This window comes from Oncorhynchus gorbuscha, linkage group LG23 (assembly GCF_021184085.1).
Source record: "Oncorhynchus gorbuscha isolate QuinsamMale2020 ecotype Even-year linkage group LG23, OgorEven_v1.0, whole genome shotgun sequence".
Taxonomy (NCBI): Eukaryota; Metazoa; Chordata; class Actinopteri; order Salmoniformes; family Salmonidae; genus Oncorhynchus; species Oncorhynchus gorbuscha.
This window is the reverse complement of record NC_060195.1, coordinates 61503636-61522913: the sequence shown is the minus strand read 5'-3', so window position 1 is coordinate 61522913 and position 19278 is coordinate 61503636. Positions and strand designations below refer to the sequence as shown.

The 19278-nt window shown below is 43.7% G+C and overlaps 3 protein-coding genes across 4 annotated transcripts; 1 reads left to right on the top strand and 2 right to left on the bottom strand.

Annotated features, from left to right (window-relative positions):
- Window positions 1–5537: 5537 nt before the first annotated feature.
- Window positions 5538–9618, bottom strand: LOC124010707 (SH2 domain-containing adapter protein F-like). The gene is made up of 9 exons (XM_046323357.1): window positions 8968–9618; window positions 8181–8427; window positions 7873–7974; window positions 7472–7724; window positions 7182–7348; window positions 7008–7113; window positions 6493–6664; window positions 6257–6376; window positions 5538–6097 (listed from the first exon to the last, which is right to left on the bottom strand). Exons 2-9 carry the CDS (start codon window positions 8421–8423, stop codon window positions 5911–5913), a joined length of 1350 nt encoding a protein of 449 aa, XP_046179313.1. The 5' UTR covers window positions 8424–8427; window positions 8968–9618; the 3' UTR covers window positions 5538–5910.
- Window positions 9619–12075: 2457 nt separating this feature from the next.
- LOC124011130 (splicing factor YJU2-like) lies at window positions 12076–16006 on the bottom strand. The gene is made up of 8 exons (XM_046324191.1): window positions 15852–16006; window positions 15296–15396; window positions 15064–15208; window positions 14805–14939; window positions 14508–14689; window positions 14248–14395; window positions 13988–14159; window positions 12076–13338 (listed from the first exon to the last, which is right to left on the bottom strand). Exons 1-8 carry the CDS (start codon window positions 15873–15875, stop codon window positions 13214–13216), a joined length of 1032 nt encoding a protein of 343 aa, XP_046180147.1. The 5' UTR covers window positions 15876–16006; the 3' UTR covers window positions 12076–13213.
- A 1495-nt stretch (window positions 16007–17501) lies between these two features.
- Window positions 17502–19241, top strand: LOC124010460 (interleukin-27 subunit beta-like). Of its 2 annotated transcripts, none has more exons than XM_046322904.1 (5): window positions 17502–17690; window positions 17930–18047; window positions 18207–18370; window positions 18554–18720; window positions 18819–19241. In XM_046322904.1, the coding sequence occupies exons 1-5, from the start codon at window positions 17558–17560 to the stop codon at window positions 18966–18968; spliced, it is 732 nt and encodes a 243-aa protein (XP_046178860.1). In that variant the 5' UTR covers window positions 17502–17557; the 3' UTR covers window positions 18969–19241. The 2 variants fall into 2 exon arrangements, with proteins under 2 accessions (XP_046178860.1, XP_046178859.1); XM_046322903.1 differs by having other exon boundaries at window positions 17503–17690; window positions 18144–18370.
- Window positions 19242–19278: the final 37 nt, after the last annotated feature.

Here is a 19278-nt window from a genome sequence, read left to right as displayed (position 1 = left end):
TGCAGGTCTTAGGTCTTCGAAAGCCAAGTTAACAAACAGATTACTGACCATTTTGAATCACATCAAACCTTCTCCGCTATGCAATCTGGTTTCCGAGCTGGTCATGGGTGCACCTCAGCCACGCTCAAGGTCCTTAACGATATCATAACCGCCATCGATAAGAGACATTACTGTACAGCCGTCTTCATCGACCTGGCCAAGGCTTTTGACTCGGTCAATCACCACATTCTTATTGGCAGACTCAACAGCTTTGGTTTCTCAAATGATTGCCTCGCCTGGTTCACCAACTACTTCTCTGATAGAGCTCAGTGTCAAATCGGAGGGCCTGTTGTCCGGACCTCTGGCAGTCTCTATGGGAGTGCCAAAGGGTTCAATTCTCTGTCCGACTCTCTTCTCTGTATACATCAATTATGTCACTCTTGCTGCTGGTGATTATCTAATCCACCTCTACGCAGACGACACCATTCTGTATACTTCTGGCCCTTCTTTGGACACTGTGCTAACTAACCTCCAGACAAGCTTCAATGCCATACAACTCTCCTTCCATGGCCTCCAACTGCTCGTAAACGCAAATCAAACTAAATGCATGCTATTCAACCGATCATTGCCCGCACCTAACCGCCCATCCAGCATCACTACTCTGGATGGCTCAGACTTAGAACACGTGGATAACTACAAATACCTAGGTGTCTGGCTAGACTGTAAACTCTCCTTCCAGACTCACACTAAGCATCTCCAATCAAAAACTAAATCTAGAATCGGCTTCCTATTTCGCAACAAAGCTTCCTTCACTCATGCTGCCAAACATACCCTCGTAAAACTGACCATCCTACCGATCCTTGACTTCGGCGATGTCGTCTATAAAATAGCCTCCAACACTCTACTCAGCAAACTGGATGTAGTCTATCACAGTGCCATCCGTTTTGTCACCAAAGCCCCATATACAGTGGGGCAAAAAAGTATTTAGTCAGCCACCAATTGTGCAAGTTCTCCCACTTAAAAAGATGAGACAGGCCTGTAATTTTCATCATAGGTACACTTCAACTATGACAGACATGATTTTTAATGAATTTATTTGCAAATTATGGTGGAAAATAAGTATTTGGTCAATAACAAAAGTTTATCTCAATACTTTGTTATATACCCTTTGTTGGCAATGACAGAGGTCAGACGTTTTCTGTAAGTCTTCACAAGGTTTTCACACACTGTTGGGCAACACGGACATTCAACTCCCTCCAAAGATTTTCTATGGGGTTGAGATCTGGAGACTGGCTAGGCTACTCCAGGACCTTGAAATGCTTCTTACGAAGCCACTCCTTCGTTGCCCGGGCGGTGTGTTTGGGATCATTGTCATGCTGAAAGACCCAGCCACGTTTCATCTTCAGTGCCCTTGCTGATGGTAGGCTTTGTTACTTTGGTCCCAGCTCTCTGCAGGTCATTCACTAGGTCCCCCAGTGTGGTTCTGGGATTTTTGCTCACCGCAATTGTGATCATTTTGACCCCATGGGGGGGATCTTGCGTGGAGCCCCAGATCGAGGGAGATTATCAGTGGTCTTGTATGTCTTCCATTTCCTAATAATTGCTCCCACAGTTGATTTCTTCAAACCAAGCTGCTTACCTATTGCAGATTCAGTCTTCCCAGCCTGGTGCAGGTCTACAATTTTGTTTCTGGTGTCCTTTGACAGCTCTTTGGTCTTGGCCATAGTGGAGTTTGGAGTGTGACTGCTTGAGGTTGTGGACAGGTGTCTTTTATACTGATAACAAGTTCAAACAGGTGCCATTAATACAGGTAACGAGTGGAGGACAGAGGAGCCTCTTAAAGAAGAAGTTACATGTCTATGAGAGCCAGAAATCTTGCTTGTTTGTAGGTGACCAAATACTTATTTTCCACCACAATTTGCAAATAAATTCATTAAAAATCCTACAATGTTATTTTCTGGATTTTTTCCCTCATTTTGTCTGTCATAGTTGAAGTGTACCTATGATGAAAATTACAGGCCTCATCTTCTTAAGTGGGAGAACTTGCACAATTGGTGGCTGACTAAATACTTTTTTGCCCCACTGTACTACCCACCACTGCAACCTGTACGCTCTCATTGGCTGGCCCTTGCTTCATACTCGTCGCCAAACCCACTGGCTACAGGTTATTTTCAAGTCTGTTAGGTAAAGCCCCGCCCTATCTCAGCTCGCTGGTCACCATAGCAGCACCCACTTGTAGCACACGCTCCAGCAGGTATATCTCACTGGTCACCCCCAAAGCCAATTCCTCCTTTGGTCGCCTTTCCTTCCAGTTCTCTGCTGCCACTGACTGGAACGAACTGCACAAATCACTGAAGCTGGAGATTCCCATCTCCCTCACTAGCTTTAAGAACCAGCTGTCAGAGCACCTGTTCATAGCCCATCTGTATACAGCCCATCTAACTACCTCATTCCCATACTGTATTTATTCATTTTGCTCCTTTTGCACCACAGTATCTCTACTTGCACATCCATCTTTTGCACATCAGTGTTTAATTGCCATATTGTAATTACTTCGCCACCATGGCCTATTTATTGCCTTAACTCCCTTATTTGACCTTATTTGCACTCACTGTATTATTGACTATATGTTTTGTTCATTCCATGTGTAACTCTGTGTTGTTGTATGTGTCAAACTGCTATGATTTATCTTGGCCAGGTCCCAGTTGCAAATGAGAACTTGTTCTCAACTAGCTTACCTGGTTAAATAAAGGTGAAATAAAAAATGAAAAAAATAAATAATTGAATGCACATGCTGCTATTTTTTCAGTCTTTCTTGCAATTCCAATTTAAACGCATACCAATTAGAACGAAGCAATGATATTAGTATGGACAATGGAAAGTAGCAAATATATTTATCTTAACAACCCTTATTCCTTCCCTCTACCTGTGTATATGTGGTTAGACTTTCAATACAATTAAAAAAAAAAATTACACTTTATTTTCATAGAACATGAGAAAATCTTACAAACAGCACCACAGTAACAAACCTACCTATTATTCTTTAGCTTTTATGATCAAAGTCCAAAAAACATTCACACTTTAACACGCAACTACACAGAGTGTACAAAACATTAGGAGCACCTGCTCTTCCCATTACACACTGACTAGGTGAAAGCTATGATCCCTTATTGATGTCACCTGTGTGTATGAAGGGGAGGAGACCCGTTAAAGGAGGATTTTTACACCTATAGACAATTCAGACATGGATTAAGTGTGTGCTCCATTCAGAGTGTGAATGGGCAAGACAAAATATTGAAGTGCCTTTGAACGGGGTGTGGTAGTACGCGCTCCGGATTGAGTGTGTCAAGAACTGCAACGCTGCTGGGTTTTTCACACGCAACAGTTTCCTGTGTGTATCAAGAATGATCCACCACTCAAAGGACATCCAGCCAACAAGACAACTGTGGGAAGCATTGGAGTCAACATGGGCCAGTATCCCTGTGGAACGACACCTTGTAGTCCATGACCCGGCAAACTGAGGCTGTTCTGCGGGCGAAAGGGGGTGCAACTCAATATCAGGAAGGTATTCCTAATATTTTGTACACTCAGGTGTAAAACACCAACATTCATACATATATGGACTGAAATAGGTTTCAAGCACACATTTATATAATAGCTTTCCACTATAGCGATGTAGCAGTCTACTATATAGCACTATTGGATGAAACTCCCACCCTGGTACAGCTAGCTAATCAATGTGCCATACAGATTATCTATAATATTCTATTGACATACAGTAACCTGCTCTGTTACAGCATTTGCCTTTGGCCATATACAGTTGAAGTCGGAAGTTTACATACACTTAGGTTGGAGTCATTAAAACTTGTTTTTCAACCACTCCACAAATTTCTTGTTAACAAACTATAGTTTTGGCAAGTTGGTTAGGATATCTACTTTGTGCATGACAAGTAATTTTTCCAACAATTGTTTACATATTATTTCACTATCTCAATTCCAGTGGGTCAGAAGTTTACATACACTAAGATGACTGTGCCTTTAAATAGCATGGACAATTCCAGAAAACATTGACATGGCTTTAGTTGATTGAAGATATCCCTCTAGTGGTGTGGGGGCTGTGCTTTGGCAAAGTGGGTGGGGTTATATCCTTCCTGTTTGGCCCTGTCCGGGGGTGTCCTCGGATGGGGCCACAGTGTCTCCTGACCCCTCCTGTCTCAGCCTCCAGTATTTATGCTGCAGTAGTTTGTGCCGGGGGGCTAGGGTCAGTTTGTTATACTTCTCCTGTCCTATTCGGTGTCCTGTGTGAATCTAAGTGTGCGTTCTCTAATTCTCTCCTTTCTTTCTCTCTCTCGGAGGACCTGAGCCCTAGGACCATGCCCCAGGACTACCTGACATGATGACTCCTTGCTGTCCCCAGTCCACCTGGCCATGCTGCTGCTCCAGTTAACTGACCTGAGCCCTAGGACCATGCCCCAGGACTACCTGACATGATGACTCCTTGCTGTCCCCAGTCCACCTGGCCATGCTGCTGCTCCAGTTTCAACTGTTCTGCCTTATTATTATTCGACCATGCTGGTCATTTATGAACATTTGAACATCTTGGCCATGTTCTGTTATAATCTCCACCCAGCACAGCCAGAAGAGGACTGGCCACCCCACATAGCCTGGTTCCTCTCTAGGTTTCGTCCTAGGTTTTGGCCTTTCTAGGGAGTTTTTCCTAGCCACCATGCTTCTACACCTGCATTGCTTGCTGTTTGGGGTTTCAGGCTGGGTTTCTTTACAGCACTTTGAGATATCAGCTGATGTACGAAGGGCTATATAAATAAATTTGATTTGATTCTGATAAATGATGTCAATTAGCCTGAGTCAATTGGAGGTGTACCTGTGGATGTGTACCTGTGGATGTATTTCAAGGCCTACCTTCAAACTCAGTGCCTCTTTGCTTGACATCATGGGAAAATAAATAGATTTCAGCCAAGATCTCAGAAAAAAAGTTGTAGACCTCCAAGTCTGGTTCATCCTTGGGAGCAATTTACAAACGTCTGAAGGTACCATGTTCATCTATACAAACAATAGTACCCAAATATAAACACCATGGGGCCTCGCAGCCGTCATACTGCTCAGGAAGGGGACACGTTCTGTCTCCTAGAGATGAACATACTTTGGTGCGAAAAGTGCAAATCAACCCCAGAACAACAGTAAAGGACCTTGTGAAGATACTAGAAGAAATCGGTACAAAAGTATCTATATCCACAGTAAAATGAGTCCTCTATCGACAACCTGAAAGGTCACTTAGCAAGGAAGAAGCCATTGCTCCAAAACCGCCATAAAAAAAGCTAGACTATGGTTTGCAACTGCACATGGGGAGAAATTACCTCTGGTCTGATGAAACAACTTATTGTGGGAAGCTTGTGGAAGGCAACCCTAAATGTTTGACCCAAGTTAAACAATTTTAAGGCAATGTTACCAAAAACTAATTGAGTTTATGTAAACTTCTGACACACTGGGAATGTGATGAAATAAAATAAATAAAACCATTCTCTACTATTATTCTGACATTTCACATTCTCTTAACTGACCTAAGACAGGGCATTTTTACTAGGATTAAATGTCAGGAATTGTGAAAAACTGAGTTTAAATGTATTTGGCTGAGGTGTATGTAAACTTCCGACTTCAACTGTAATAGTTTAACCATTGTGGTTTCCACCAGCACCATGTTGACGCTCTAAGAATAACATCACACAGTTCCACAGCAGCCATGTTAGCATCTCCGCAGACGACAGCACCATCTGTATTAGTAATACATCATAAATAGCCGTGTCCCACTCTATTGCCTATATATTGCAATACTTTTGATCAGAGTGCACTAAAGTAGTGCACTACATCGGGAATAGGGTGCCAGTTGGGATGCAGATAATGAGTGGAGAAGGGTCAGAGGGTCTGTACTATGACAGGGTAGAGCAGAGACAGGTGTTCAGCTCCTCTGATAGGTAGTTTGTGCATGGTGTAGTAGTGGATGACCTCTGGTACAGAGGAGAATGGAGGACTGTTCTCTCCCAGGACGTAACGGCTCTCTGAACTCCGAGTGAACTTCATATGCATGAAGCCCTGACAACTCCTGAAAGAGAGCGCAATAGAGATCAGCGTTATAAAATCCTTAACACCTTATTAGGGCCTAGATAAACATGGAAAACCCATGGAAATCAGATTTGTGATGATGTGATTGGAATAATGTAGAACATTAGTAGAATGAGAGAGGGAGAGTGTGTAAAGGTACCTGAGGGAGAGAGAGTAGTCTTGTGGGCAGGCCTGGCTCTTCCTCACCAGGTAGGAACTCTCTTTGCACAACGTCAGTAGAGTCTCTGCCTCCACACGACTCACAGAACCGTGGTACCACCTGCAAGGGGGACATATTACTGTGTGACGCATAGCAAGGGACACAAAACAGTGTGACACACGGCCAGGGTGAGCTTCTGAATTATCCTGAGTCAGCGGTTGAGGGAATGAACTTACACCTGTCTCTCCAGGGGCAGGCAGGGGTCCACTCTCTCACCCAGGACAGGGGTGGTGTCACCAGGCCTCAGAAGGCTAGCTGCGCCCCCTGGGGCTGTGGGGCTGGTACTGGGTAGTCTGGCCTGGTCTGACTGGGCTAACGACTTCACCCACTCTGCCCCCTCAAACTTCACTACAAATGGAGAGTTTTATTAGCCAACTACTTAAATACCTGGGCAACAGGTAGCTTAGCAGTTAAGAGCATTGAGCCAGTTACCGAAAGGTCACTGGTTCAAATCCCGAGCAGACGAGGTGAAAAAGTGTGCCCTTGAGCAAGGCACTGAACTCTAATTGCTCCTGTAAATCACTATGGATAAGAGAGTCAGCTAAATGGCTAAAATGTCAAACTGCAGCATCTACCGAGTGCCTCCTACACCAGAATAGATCAGAGCACTGGTCTACTTGCTAGAGCTTTAGAGATTAATGTGTTTTAGAGCCCAACAATTCAGTGATGCTTTCCTCTATTAGATATCTACCTGCTAGAGCTTTGGAGAGGTTATCATTCTTCCATTCCCAGGGCTGGTCGTACTCCTCTGCTGGTCTCTCATCGTCCTGGGGCAGCCTGCTCTCTCTGACCTCTCTCTGGAAGAGGAGGAGGAGAGGATGTAGGAAGATGATGAAATCAAAACAGAGAAGAAGAAGATTGTTACCGTTTTGTTACCGTTTTGTTCCTGAGGAACTCTCTCCCCTGCTGCTGCGGTGGCGCCCCCCCGGTGGCGATGTCGAGTCCTCTCATCGTAGGGGTCATCATAGAGTTGATCTCCAATCCCAGCCCCTGACCTTCCACTGCCCACTCCTGGCCGGCCCCGCTGGAGCTCTACACACACAATCAATAAATTAACTATAAGTCTATGCATCTCAGTAGTATGTCAGTCATTTTAGACAGCCAGGCATGAAGTCCAAGGTGTGGGTGTGTAGGCAACACCTAAAAGGAGCCGACCTGTGATGACCCTCTGGGCTTCAAAGGGTTCCATGTAGCTGCTGCTGTCCCCTGGACGGAGACTGAGACCTAGGATCGGGTTAGGGCTGAAGGCTACCAGGGTAGGACTGGTGATGGGGCTGAGGTCCAAGGTAAGGTGTGGGTTAGGGTTAGGCTCCCAATCTGTTCTAAGCCGAGGAACTGGTCTGGCATCAAACGGGTCTGAGTAGTCGGTGTCGGAGTCCCCTACTACTGTAGGAGCAGAGGGAAGCACCTGAAGAGAGTGATGGAGGGTGGTTGGGATAGTGAGGAAAAAGGGTAAACAAAAACAATTAAAGAGTCAAAGCCATAAATGAGGAGAATCATGTGGATACAAAGAACATGAAAGAGGGAGAAGATCAAAAACAACTGTCATTCCATACCGGTTCTTGGTGGATGGTGACGGGGCTGAGGGGGACCTTACTGCGACGGAACTCCTGAGAGTCCACCTTGATCAGCCTGTGTTTGGGAGACACCACCTTCACCTGGAATACATTATAACAACCTTAAAAGACCTGTAATAACATGGTCATAACACCTGTAAAGCCATGTGTTTGATACTGTTAGAGCCATCACATTCCAGCAATTACATTGAGTCAGTCCTCCTATATCTTAGTCAACCAGCCGCCTCTGTTGTAATAACACGGTCATAACACAACATGTTCATGCCCTATAAGATAACATTGCCCACCTCTGCATCGTTGGGAAGGACAGAAGCCAAGGCGGGAAATGCATGCAGGCTTACTGTCCCCCTACAGCCACCGTAGCAGCCATTTTGTGATTTCTCTGTGCTCTGGTATGGGTCTTCAAAGTCCAGGTCTTTCTGGGCTCTGTAGGCCCTCAGGATCTCACTCTCTGTGTAGTCAGGACGCGGAAGCTGGGGGGCGTCACGACGGCTGCCGAAGTTCAGGTAGTCCTTTAACCACTTTGCCATGGGTCTGAGGGAAGGAGAATAAAGCAGAATATTACATCATATCTAACTAACACTGTCAACACTTCCAATAATGTGCTTACCATGACAATGGAATCAGTCAAAACAACACACACGGGCATTCAGTGGATGCTCATCAGACTGGGTGTGAGAGGGAATATGGGAATAAAACACTGGGTCTGGCAGTCAGTCATTGGACAATGTAAGTGATCAGGGTAGGTCAGACAATTTATCTAAGAGGAATATTAACGTTCTAATGTAACTAATGACATAACTTGATTGGTATGGGGGCAGTGGGCATGAGAGGATGAGGAAAGACTGGCCTGATAGACCTGAGCAGGAAAAACTCTGGGCCCTAGTTACAAGGCTATATTTTGTTTGAATCTGGAAAGCGACAGACAAGCTAGTCAGGGATCTACCTACGAATGCTTGGCTATTGGCTGGATAGCTATAATCAGCTGCTGTTAGCTAGCTAGACATGTTTGGTGCAACATAGATAACCTTAGCTATGCAGCTTATATTTGCATAATATAAAAACGATACTTACGTTTTGATGGAAATCGTGGCCGTTAGCCAATGACGTATTTAATTGTGTCCACCCCCATGAATTCACAGAAATGTCATTGTAGCTTGCTAACGTTAGCTTCCCTCGGCTTGAGCTGAAGAAAACAAGTTTGCCTGCCACCAACGTAAATTAACTACGCTACGTCAGTCAGTTTAAAACAAAGATTAAATGCATTTTGTAGAATATTATTTCAGTTAGCAAGCTATGTTGTCTAACTGAGCTATAATAAGACGGGTTACCGTAGCTAGCTACAAGAAAGTATTATTCGGTGGGGTTTAACGGCGGTTGGCATCCAATATTAATGGCCTATTACCGCCACCAAATGGACTGGAGTATAAATCCATTATACTTTGCATTACAAAAAAACCCTTCACTCATTATTAAGAACCCACCACCCAATTTCGCTATTTTGAACCCATCTTATCCTATACCAGGCATGGCCTGGGAGGACGGGACACCATTCAACACACCCTCTTCTGCTTTAAAATCTCGTAAACCCAAGTACTTCTCTGAGGCTGCCACCACAACAACTATTTTCTGTCATTTTACATTCTATTCCTGCAGGACAGTTGACAACCATAGCAATAAGCACTAAAAGCCAACCTTACTGAAGCACACTGCATTCGTAGGCCTATCACTCTGTACTGGCAACATTCTACTACTCACCTGGAGCCTCTTAGGATCCCTTACCCTTGACCCATCTTCCTCTACTTTCTTCACTGCCTCAGCATACAACACCTTCTGTACAACTCTGATCATGGCAACTTCAACCTGCCTCTGGCACTGGACATTTCTGATCCCCAGGAACATGAGCACCCCTACAGTTAGGCTCTTTTAGTCCAAATTAGGGCTAACGTTACTCATTAGTCCAAGGACCTTACATTTTCTGTTTAATGGGTGAATTGGCTCTGGAAACCAAAACAGACAAATACTCCATCTAAACGTGAATCGATTCTCAATTGCAGTATTGTTCTAGAAGCATAAATCCCTCTACTTTCAAATTACCTCAAAATAATATCACAAATGCAAAACATGCACTTAATGTCCACTTAACCAGTTAGATTAGATTATTTTATTAGTCACACACAGGGTCGCATTTGTAATTGTGGGGTACAGTGAAATGCTCACTTTTGTGTCTGTAGGTATACAGACGAGGCATACAAAGGTATGTCAATTGGTATGTTATGCAGATCACATTTACCCCCCCCCTTTCCTCTTCAATGAATATCCCATAAGCCTCTACATTATAACCAAGGTATGTGTATGAAAAGCATTATCAAAAGTTATTTTATTTTACATTCAGCATATTCTTATAGCCTACATATTCTTACCTCTTTGTTGATTGATATCCATTGAATTGTGTCCATTTTCTGTTTTAGAAAGATTTGCACAAATATGTAAAGATAGATGGTGTCATCACAAAAATATATATATTTAGATCATACAAGGGAAAAACCTGCAAGAACCCCCACCAAGTAAGGAGGTTCTACCATGAACCCGACCCCTCTATGGGGTTCCTGGAAGAACCTTTTGATGGGCCGTTTTGAGTTCCAAGAACCCTAAGGGCGTAGGTAGTATTTGTACTGTTGAACCATACCATTGTCCCTGGTCACCTTGCTGTGTTTAAAAGCAGTAATTTTCCGTGAAAACACATTTGTGGCATCTGTCTTCTGCTGACACACAGGTGTTCGGAGACACAAATAGCTAATTAGCACAGGTAGTCCACTCTGTCATATGTCTGTTTTCCGTAAACAAGAGCTGTAAACATGGAAATATGGCCATGTGGGAACCTTAACCCTATAAAGTTGTGTATCAATTAAACAGCTTGTTTTTTTATATGAAAGATAAGGTCCTTATGCTTCCAAAACCATACCACAAGCATCCAATGACTTATGTGTAATGTAATGGAACACATAGCCATGACCAAGGGCTACCCTACAGTTAACACATATTGCTTTATCGATGCTACAAAATCCTTTGTCCCATGCCCTCCTGCACACTTCTCACATATAGGAATCTCCCTTCTACACACTGCTGCAAGCTCGGCACCTGAAACACCGTAGTGGGTTCGGCACAAAAACTCTTACGGATAACTGATATAGCCTAACATGACTTTGTTGGGTAACGACTCAGAATTAAAACTCAAAAAGGCTGTCCTCTGTTTCACCATGCTCACGACCGGGTCTGCGTTGCACCAAACGGCGGGTGTCATAGACACCGGGAATCATCTATTACAGTTTCTCCACCTTATCCCAGTAATCACTCCTTTCACTGGCACTCTGTTTCTTAGAGCAGAGCAAAGCAAGTAACAGGTCTTGTCCCCAGCTCCCTCTGGGTGGAAGAAACACAAAAAAATAATCACAAGTCCACTTTGGGTTACCTTCACTGATTCAGCAGTACCCAATTCCATTTTCATCCAACCAGAAACCACATATGGGTCCACTTTCTCCAAAAATGTCACTCCTACTGGACCAGAATCATCATCATGACAATCAGTGTGAGGCTCGGGCTCAGAGATCTTTACCACATAGTGATAGTGACGTGTGAGCGAAACTGAGAATGAATGGGCCAACATTTAATATTGTTCTTACTGACAACCCCACCCCCCCAAAAAAAACCTTTGGCTTACATTTATACTATTTAACGCAGGCTGTCTGAATATTTTTGCTAAATCTATATATTTGCTATTCACTTAAAAAAAGTGAAAAAGTGAAACAAAAACTACACTTACAGGGCACGTGCCAGCCTGCCAGGAGAGGTCAGCAGCTCAAATAAAGAGCATGCCAAGCCCCTTTCGGAAATGTACCCTACCATCCCAGCAGATGGCAATGTTGATCTGGCATTGATAGTTTCATCTTTCATTCCAAACGCATTAGTAGCCAGCAATACATTTGAACCGCCCCAACCACATCTGCTTCCACAGAGACACGGCACAATGCAAGCGTGTCACAATGAATGTGCAGGAAGAGAGTTGACGTGCTGTACAGCATTGGAGACAGGGGCCAAATCTAACTTTCCATGGAAGATGGAAGAGAAAGAGGACATCGGCATTTACTAGTTCCCCAGGACAAGTGGGGAGTTAGACTGGACTGTGTGCGAGAGAGAACAGTTTATTTTATTGTTGCCATTGTTACAATCACTTGATTGTTCTTGAGTCAAGTCCACACCAGTGCCTGTTTAGCAACAAATTTAGTGTGATAACTTGGAAGTTCAATCAAGGAGCATTTTAGTTAAAGTTATCTGCTTCTGACACATTGATTTCATGTTCTAAACTCACAAAAGCAGCCTACTACAGCAGAGAATGGAAGTCTCTGGGTAAAGTCACGTGTAGATGGTTATCAAGTAAACTCTTTGTGGCAGGTAGCCTAGTGGTTAGAGCGTTGGGCCAGTAACCGAAAGGTTGCTAGATCCAATCTCTGAGCTGACAAGGTACAAAACCTGTCATTCTGCCTCTGAACAAGGCAGTTAACCCACTGTTCCTAGACTGTATTTGTAAATAAGAATTTGTTCTTTAACTGACTTGGCTAGATAAAAAAAGGTTCCATAGAAATAAAATTGTTTATCTGCAACACAGGCCTATATTTACATTCTCCAGGACTGGTTCAGAGACCCTTGCCCTATAAACACACAACTTTTAAATAAAAAAAAATAAAAAAATAAAACATGTAAAAATGTAGCTTGGACCTAAAGTACATTTTTATGACTCCAGAAAACTCAGACATTGTATTCAACAACAACAACTAAAATCTGATTGGGTAGGGCACAAGAGAAAATAGTTTAGAATGTGCCACAGTGCAAGAAAACAACTAGAGAACCACTGATTTAGAAGTAAATGAGTATATAATGAAAAGCTAAAACATGACTTACACCTATACAAAGTTGGAGGGTAGTTGGTAGACAGACATTTCAAAATATATTTTCTAAAATCACAGGTGAAAACTAATTACATTGGGGTTGGGGTCACAAAGCAGAATGATACAATTCAGCCCTTTAACTCTCCTATATACCTTGAAACAAATACAGTAGTTTTAAATCATCACAGGCATCAAATTGCTTACCCCTTTCTTACACCTAATAACCATCCTTATGTTGTGATCTTGAAAATCACAAACTGTTCTGGGTTGTGTGGAAGAGGTGAATTGCCCAACAACATATCAACACATTTCCATATCACGAAGTTCAGATACTGACTGAGTATTTTGGTGAGCCAAAGCATCGCCAGCCTCTCTCATTCACTGTTGTTGCTGTCATCACTGTCGGAATACGCCCCCAGGAGACTGAGCGATGATGACCCATTCCGTGCTGTGATTGGCTTAGTAGCCTCCGTCACTACAGTAGCAGCTGCCTTTGAAACTGCAAAGCAGGAAGTACCGAGGTTAGAATGACAAAGTCTACACCTCTTCGTCAGTGATTGGTCAACAGTAGAGATTATTTAATAAAGTCTTTGTTGTCGTTCAAATTTTTTCATTGAGAAATACTGCACCAAACATATTAGTTGGATATAAAATTGCACGCCTAAGATCTCCTTGGCAAAATGACTTTGGTCGCCAGCTGTACGGTGTTTCCTCTGACACATTGGTGCGGCTGGATTTGCGGGTTAAGCGAGCAGTGTCAAGAAGCAGTGCGGCTTGGCGGGGTCGTGTTTTGGAGGACGCATGAATCTCGACCTTCGCCTCAAGTCCATACGGGAGCTGCAGCGATGGGACAAGACTAACTACCAATTGGATATCACGAAATTGTGGATAAAGTTTTTTAAAATTTTAAAAATGTAAAACTATGCCAGATTTGTTGAGTTCTATTTTGAGGAAGTGTACACTTGCTACAACGTCTCAAAATGCGCAAACTACTGTTACTGATTTTTTTCTAGTTTTTCAAGCGAAGGTCTTTTAAAGGAGTATGTAAGCACACTAGTTCGGCTAGGCGCCTGCAGAACAGGAAATCACTCCAGTGTATACGAAGTCATTTCGATATTGCAGCTTCTGTCAAAGCCTCCACAGCTCACCTGTCTGTCTGTTAGAGCCTGCAGGAGTTACTGTGGTACCAGGTTTGGAGACAGAGGTCACTGGTTTCTTCCTCACCACCAGTGTTCCCAGTACCCCTCCACCTCCCAGCCCCCCCACACTTCTCTCCCAGCTCTCCACCTTGGCCTTCTTCACCCCCCCCACTGACAGGCCCTGCAGAAACAACACACAGGACATAAGTAGGCATGTTGGTTAACATGCATTGTGAGGCCTGTGTGTGTGTTTGGTCTGTGTGTGTTACCTGTGGGTCAGTGAGTCTGTCTGTGGTGAGGATGTCAGTAGGTCTGTCTGTGCTGGGTTTCTTTGGTCTGCTGCTGCTCTCGCCCTCCTGGTCTGAGTCAGAGTCTGAGTCTCTTAACCTCTTCACTAGAGCTCTCTCTAGCATCTCCCTGTAACACATACACAACCATTTTGTTATTTTGCTATACTTGCACCATTTCTCAAAAAATTGCTTAACAATTTCCCTCTTTCTCATCAACCTCCCTCTCTGTCTGTACTCACCGTGTCTCCCTCTCGTCCTCCTCCTTCTCCTGCTCTTTGGTCCTCTGCTCCAGCTCTTTGTATGTTCCCAGCATTCCTTCAAAGTCCACCGAAGCCTGTCTCTGGTTCAACTCCTTGAGCTCCTGAAGATTCTCCAGAACCTCCATCTCCATCTTAGAGTCCCGCGTACGGTTCTCCAACACCTAGAACATCATCAGTACGGCTCTTCAACACAACATCAGCACTGTTCTCTACAAACCTGGTAGAGAACATATCATCAGTCTGTCAGGTTCATCAGCACTGTTTCTAGAGATATACCTTCATAGGGTTGTTCAACTCTTCCTCCTCTCTGTCCTTAGTTATCTTCTTCTCCTCCTCCTCTAGAAGTTTCTCCGCCTGGAAGTTCCTTGTGGCACCGTGTTCCATGGCATAGTCTGTGTTCTCCGGATCAGTCTATAGATAACACACACTGGGTGAGTACACAAACTGTTCTAAGACGTAGTTGATGTTTTATGGATTAGTCTACAGACACACACTGGGTGAGTATACACACACACACACACAGAAACAGATTTACCTTAAAGGTGATCTCAGCCAGGCATCTTGTACACTTGATGTAGAAGCGGAAGATGGGCAGTCCCATGTAGAGCTCATTCATCACAGTCTCCTTACGGGCGTTGAACTTCTTCCCCTTGTAAATGTACTCCCCACAAGTCTTACACCTGCAAGGCACACACGCAGGGACAGGGTCAGAGCACACGCACCTCATGGTACCTGTTTCTGGGCAGGGTTGTAGAGTGTTAACATACCTCATGTTGAAGGGAGCCATCAGCCGGACCACATACTGCCTGTCTTTAGGGAGCTTAAGTTTGGGTATTTTAGCCGGGTCGAAGTCTGGCGGGTAGTATTTCTACAGGAGAGCGAGCACAGTCAGTCAGCAGTGTAATTTAACTGCGAAATATCTGATTCACATTGCCTTTATCAGTCAATAGCTACAACGAGAGTAAAACATAGAATAATTAGACAAACACAATTCACAAAGAGATGAAAACATTCAAAGTTTACAGTGAGAGCCTATTCTAATCAGTATATCGTCATAAGCAAAGAGACAGGAAACATAGCTAGTTAGTTAGCTACAATGAGTACGACTACTATCTATATAGCTAGCTAAGCGTATTGAGCGAACTACTACTATTGTGTAACTAGGTGTCATGATAAGCATAAAACAGTTTTTGCTTCAATGGCCAAGACTGATTAGCAACACGCAGCTTGCTGCTAGCTAGCAAACATTGCATTCGCTAAACAACTGCCCGTTTTCATCGAATAGAGATAAATCAAGACATAGCAAACAAGAATTGTGCATACGTTTAACACTTTTCTTTCTGACATTCTTAATTGGAAATAAAAGCGAACTGTAGCGACGAAATAGAAGGATAAACTGTGATGATGTTAGCTAAACAGATCGCTAGCTTGCTGTTAATGCGATGTCTGAGCAGAGCAGAAAATAACTTCCGCTTCCAGTCTAGGTCCAGTCTTCACAATAAAAGTCTCTCATGTCGAAAAGCACGCATTTAATATTAATACATATATAAATATAATTTTATGATTTATATTTTCATTCAAAACAATGATTGTGTCCATGAAAGTGGGGTTGAGTCCCTACCACAGTATCTAAGGAATAGAGTGTCAACATGGATCTGCATCACAGTAATATTATAAGTTTTGGATTAAATTTGCCATCACAAGAGAGAGTTTCAGAATGACATCCATTGCAAAAATATATATATTTTTTTGTGAACTGAGGAACCGGGACTTGAACCTGAGTTGCTGTGGTGAAAGGCAATCACGCTACCGCATCTTTCCAACAGGGTTAACCAACTTGGTGGGATTTGTAAGGTGGCTCAATAGAGAGGATTCTTTCAATATACCTGTTGTTTATAGCAGTGAATAAAATAGATCTTTTAAATGGCTCATTGTGATAAGGCCTTTATTTCCTGTGATAACTTTAGGATGTCTCCTCAGTCTCCTCAGTACGAGATCTCATGTTATATAGCATGAAAGCTAATGAGCAACTGAAACATTTTCCAGTGTTTGTTTACAGCAATAAAATTAATTTCCTGTATTTAACATCATATGCTTGGTCAATTTTGTTAAACATTTTTTTATTTAACTAGGCAAGTCAGTTATGAACAAATTCTTATTTACAATGAAGGCCTACACTGTCCAAACACAGATGTTGGGCCAATTGTGCACCACCCTATGGGACTCTAAATCACAGGCTGGTTGTAATACAGCCTGGAATTGAGCTCAGGCACTGAAATGCAGTGCCTTAGACCGCTGCGCCACTTGGTAGCCCCAATAGGAGAGGTTCAGCATGAAAAATTGTTTATATTTTCACAATCTAAACGTAAATATTTTGGCCAAACTGGTGGCAGTTGAAGAGTTATTTGCAAACTACGTCATTGTTTATGTAGATTTTTTTTAACCCCTTCGGAGGACAAATATCTTCGTTTTTTTACAGCTTTTTTTGCTACATATACATACATTTTACCTATACATTTTACATACATATGTCATTGTAGATTCAAATGTTTTTTCATTAATTATGTCATTTTCTCTTGAACCATATGGACCTGATTCTAATAATTAGTTGGTTGATAAACTGAATCAGGTTAGTTGGAGTGAAAACCTACATGACGGTAGCTATCCAGTACAGGGTTGGAGAGCCCTGTTCTGAGCCCTGTTCTAACCTAGAAATTAATGGATAATAAATAATTAATTCATATTTTACATGAGTACATTTGTAAAAGTATGAATTACCAAAGTTAACATAGATTTCCATGTTCCATGTTTGGTAAATTACCTGTAGTTTTACAACCCTAGTGTTGCACAATATCAAATCAACCTAGGGCAGGCACTGTTAGCTAGGGGATAGGGACTTTATTTGGAATCCAGCCAATGAGAGGAGACTTTGGATTGTGGGCAGGTTTGCAGAACTGTTAATATTAGAATATTAGTCAGTCAGTCAGTCAGTCAGTCACTGTAGCCTGTCTGTTCTTAACATAAGAGGAATGTACGTCCAGCATTGTGTGTGTGTTCTGTTCTGGCTGTGTGTGTGTGCTGTGGTGACTCTTCTCAGCGGTGTACTCAGCAGCGATGGGACGGTTCTGACGGTTCCATCAGGAGAGGACAGAGCAGAAAGGGGTGAGACTGCATTCTCAGAAATGAGGACCTGTCTGGAATACTTAAAGACAGCTATCTTCTCTCCTTTCCTTCCATCTCCACATCCCCTGTTTCTTTCCTTTCTCTGTCTCGCCCCCTCCCCTCTCCACCCCTATTTCCTACTTTCCCATTTTCTCTCTCCCCTTCCACTGCTCTCTCCCTCTCCCCTGAGTGTATTTGAGGGGTGACTTCTGAGTGTGTGTATCCTATGCCACTGGCAGACCCCCCCTCCCCTCCAGAGGTACGTTGCTGGTCTCCCAGTTACCCCTTCAAAGCCCTCTGCTCATGGCCTGAGCCTCCACAGACCCAGCTTCCCATACAGTACATCGCCACCTACAGGTAAACTGTGTGTGTGTGTGAGAAAGCGTTTGAGAGAGAAGCTTATAGACGCTCAAAACACCCCCATTTCTTAGTTAATCTCTCCGTATGTCCTAGTATGAAAGGCGGAGAGATCCAGCAGTGCCATCCCTACCCTACCTCCGTGCATCCTCTCCCCAGCCCAGAGTCCTCTCTCCCTGGGGTGAATGGCTCCTCTCCAGGGGCAAGGTGGCTCTGTGTCCTAAAGGGTTTAAAGCTCTACACGTCTTACAAGCTCAACATCACAGGAGTCAACCGTATGGGCAGCGCCTCCCACCTACAGGCCTTCACTGTAGAGGACATTGGTAAGAACCCGTCTCTCTGTCTCCCACCTACTGGAATAGTAGTAGCAGAATCATTGTGTGTGTGTGTGTGTGTGTGTGTGTGTGTGTGTGTGTGTGTGTGTGTGTGTGTGTGTGTGTGTGTGTGTGTGTGTGTGTGTGTGTGTGTGTGTGTGTGTGTGTGTGTGTGTGTGTGTGTGTGTGTAGTGAAGCCGGACCCCCCTGTGAATGTGACTGTGCAAGTCATTCCCGGGAAGCTGAGGCTGTTAGTGAAGTGGGCCCCTCCCCCTTCCTGGTCTGACCGCACCATCTTCCCCCTGAAGTACCAAGTCAGATACCACTGGGACAACAAGGGTACCCCACATGAGATCACTGTGAGTGCAAACTCTTATTGTGTCTGTGTGACCCTGTCTTTCTCCCCTTTTCTCACCCCCCCCCCTCTCAATCTCTCTGTCTCCCTTTGTCTCTGTAGCTGGATCCATTTGAGGACACCAAGAAAGTTCTACCAGGGCTGTCTCCTGAGAGGTCTTATCTAGTTCAGGTGTGTTCCATGGAACTGATGGGGCTGGGACAGAGCAGTGATTGGAGCCTACCTATTACTGTCACTATGCCTGTACACTGAACACACACACATACACACTGAGATAACACAGGCATATATGCGCATGTGTACACACACACACACACACACACACACACACACACACACACACACACACACACACACACACACACACACACACACACACACACACACACACACACACACACACACACACACACACACACACACACACACACACACACACACACACACACACATCAACACTGATCAACCACATTTGTAAACCACAACTTGACTTAACAATGATAATAAAAACACTTGATTTGTAAAGCATGTTTCCAACATTGTGCTAAATGTGCTCATTAAA

Coding starts and splice junctions, on each gene's coding strand:
- LOC124010707 (XM_046323357.1), bottom strand. CDS start 8,423: ATGGCAAAGTGGTTAAAGGACTACCTGAACTTCGGCAGCCGTCGTGAC. Junction 7,725..7,872: donor TCACCATCCACCAAGAACCG/GTATGGAATGAC, acceptor CACTCTCTTCAG/GTGCTTCCCTCTGCTCCTAC. Junction 7,114..7,181: donor AACAAAACGGTAACAAAACG/GTAACAATCTTC, acceptor CTCCTCTTCCAG/AGAGAGGTCAGAGAGAGCAG.
- LOC124011130 (XM_046324191.1), bottom strand. CDS start 15,875: ATGTCAGAAAGAAAAGTGTTAAAC. Junction 15,397..15,851: donor CAGAAAGAAAAGTGTTAAAC/GTATGCACAATT, acceptor GCTCTCCTGTAG/AAATACTACCCGCCAGACTT. Junction 14,396..14,507: donor GAGGACGAGAGGGAGACACG/GTGAGTACAGAC, acceptor TATGTGTTACAG/GGAGATGCTAGAGAGAGCTC.
- LOC124010460 (XM_046322903.1), top strand. CDS start 17,558: ATGTACGTCCAGCATTGTGTGTGTGTTCTGTTCTGGCTGTGTGTGTGT. Junction 17,691..17,929: donor AGAGGACAGAGCAGAAAGGG/GTGAGACTGCAT, acceptor TGCCACTGGCAG/ACCCCCCCTCCCCTCCAGAG. Junction 18,048..18,143: donor CAGTACATCGCCACCTACAG/GTAAACTGTGTG, acceptor CGTATGTCCTAG/TATGAAAGGCGGAGAGATCC.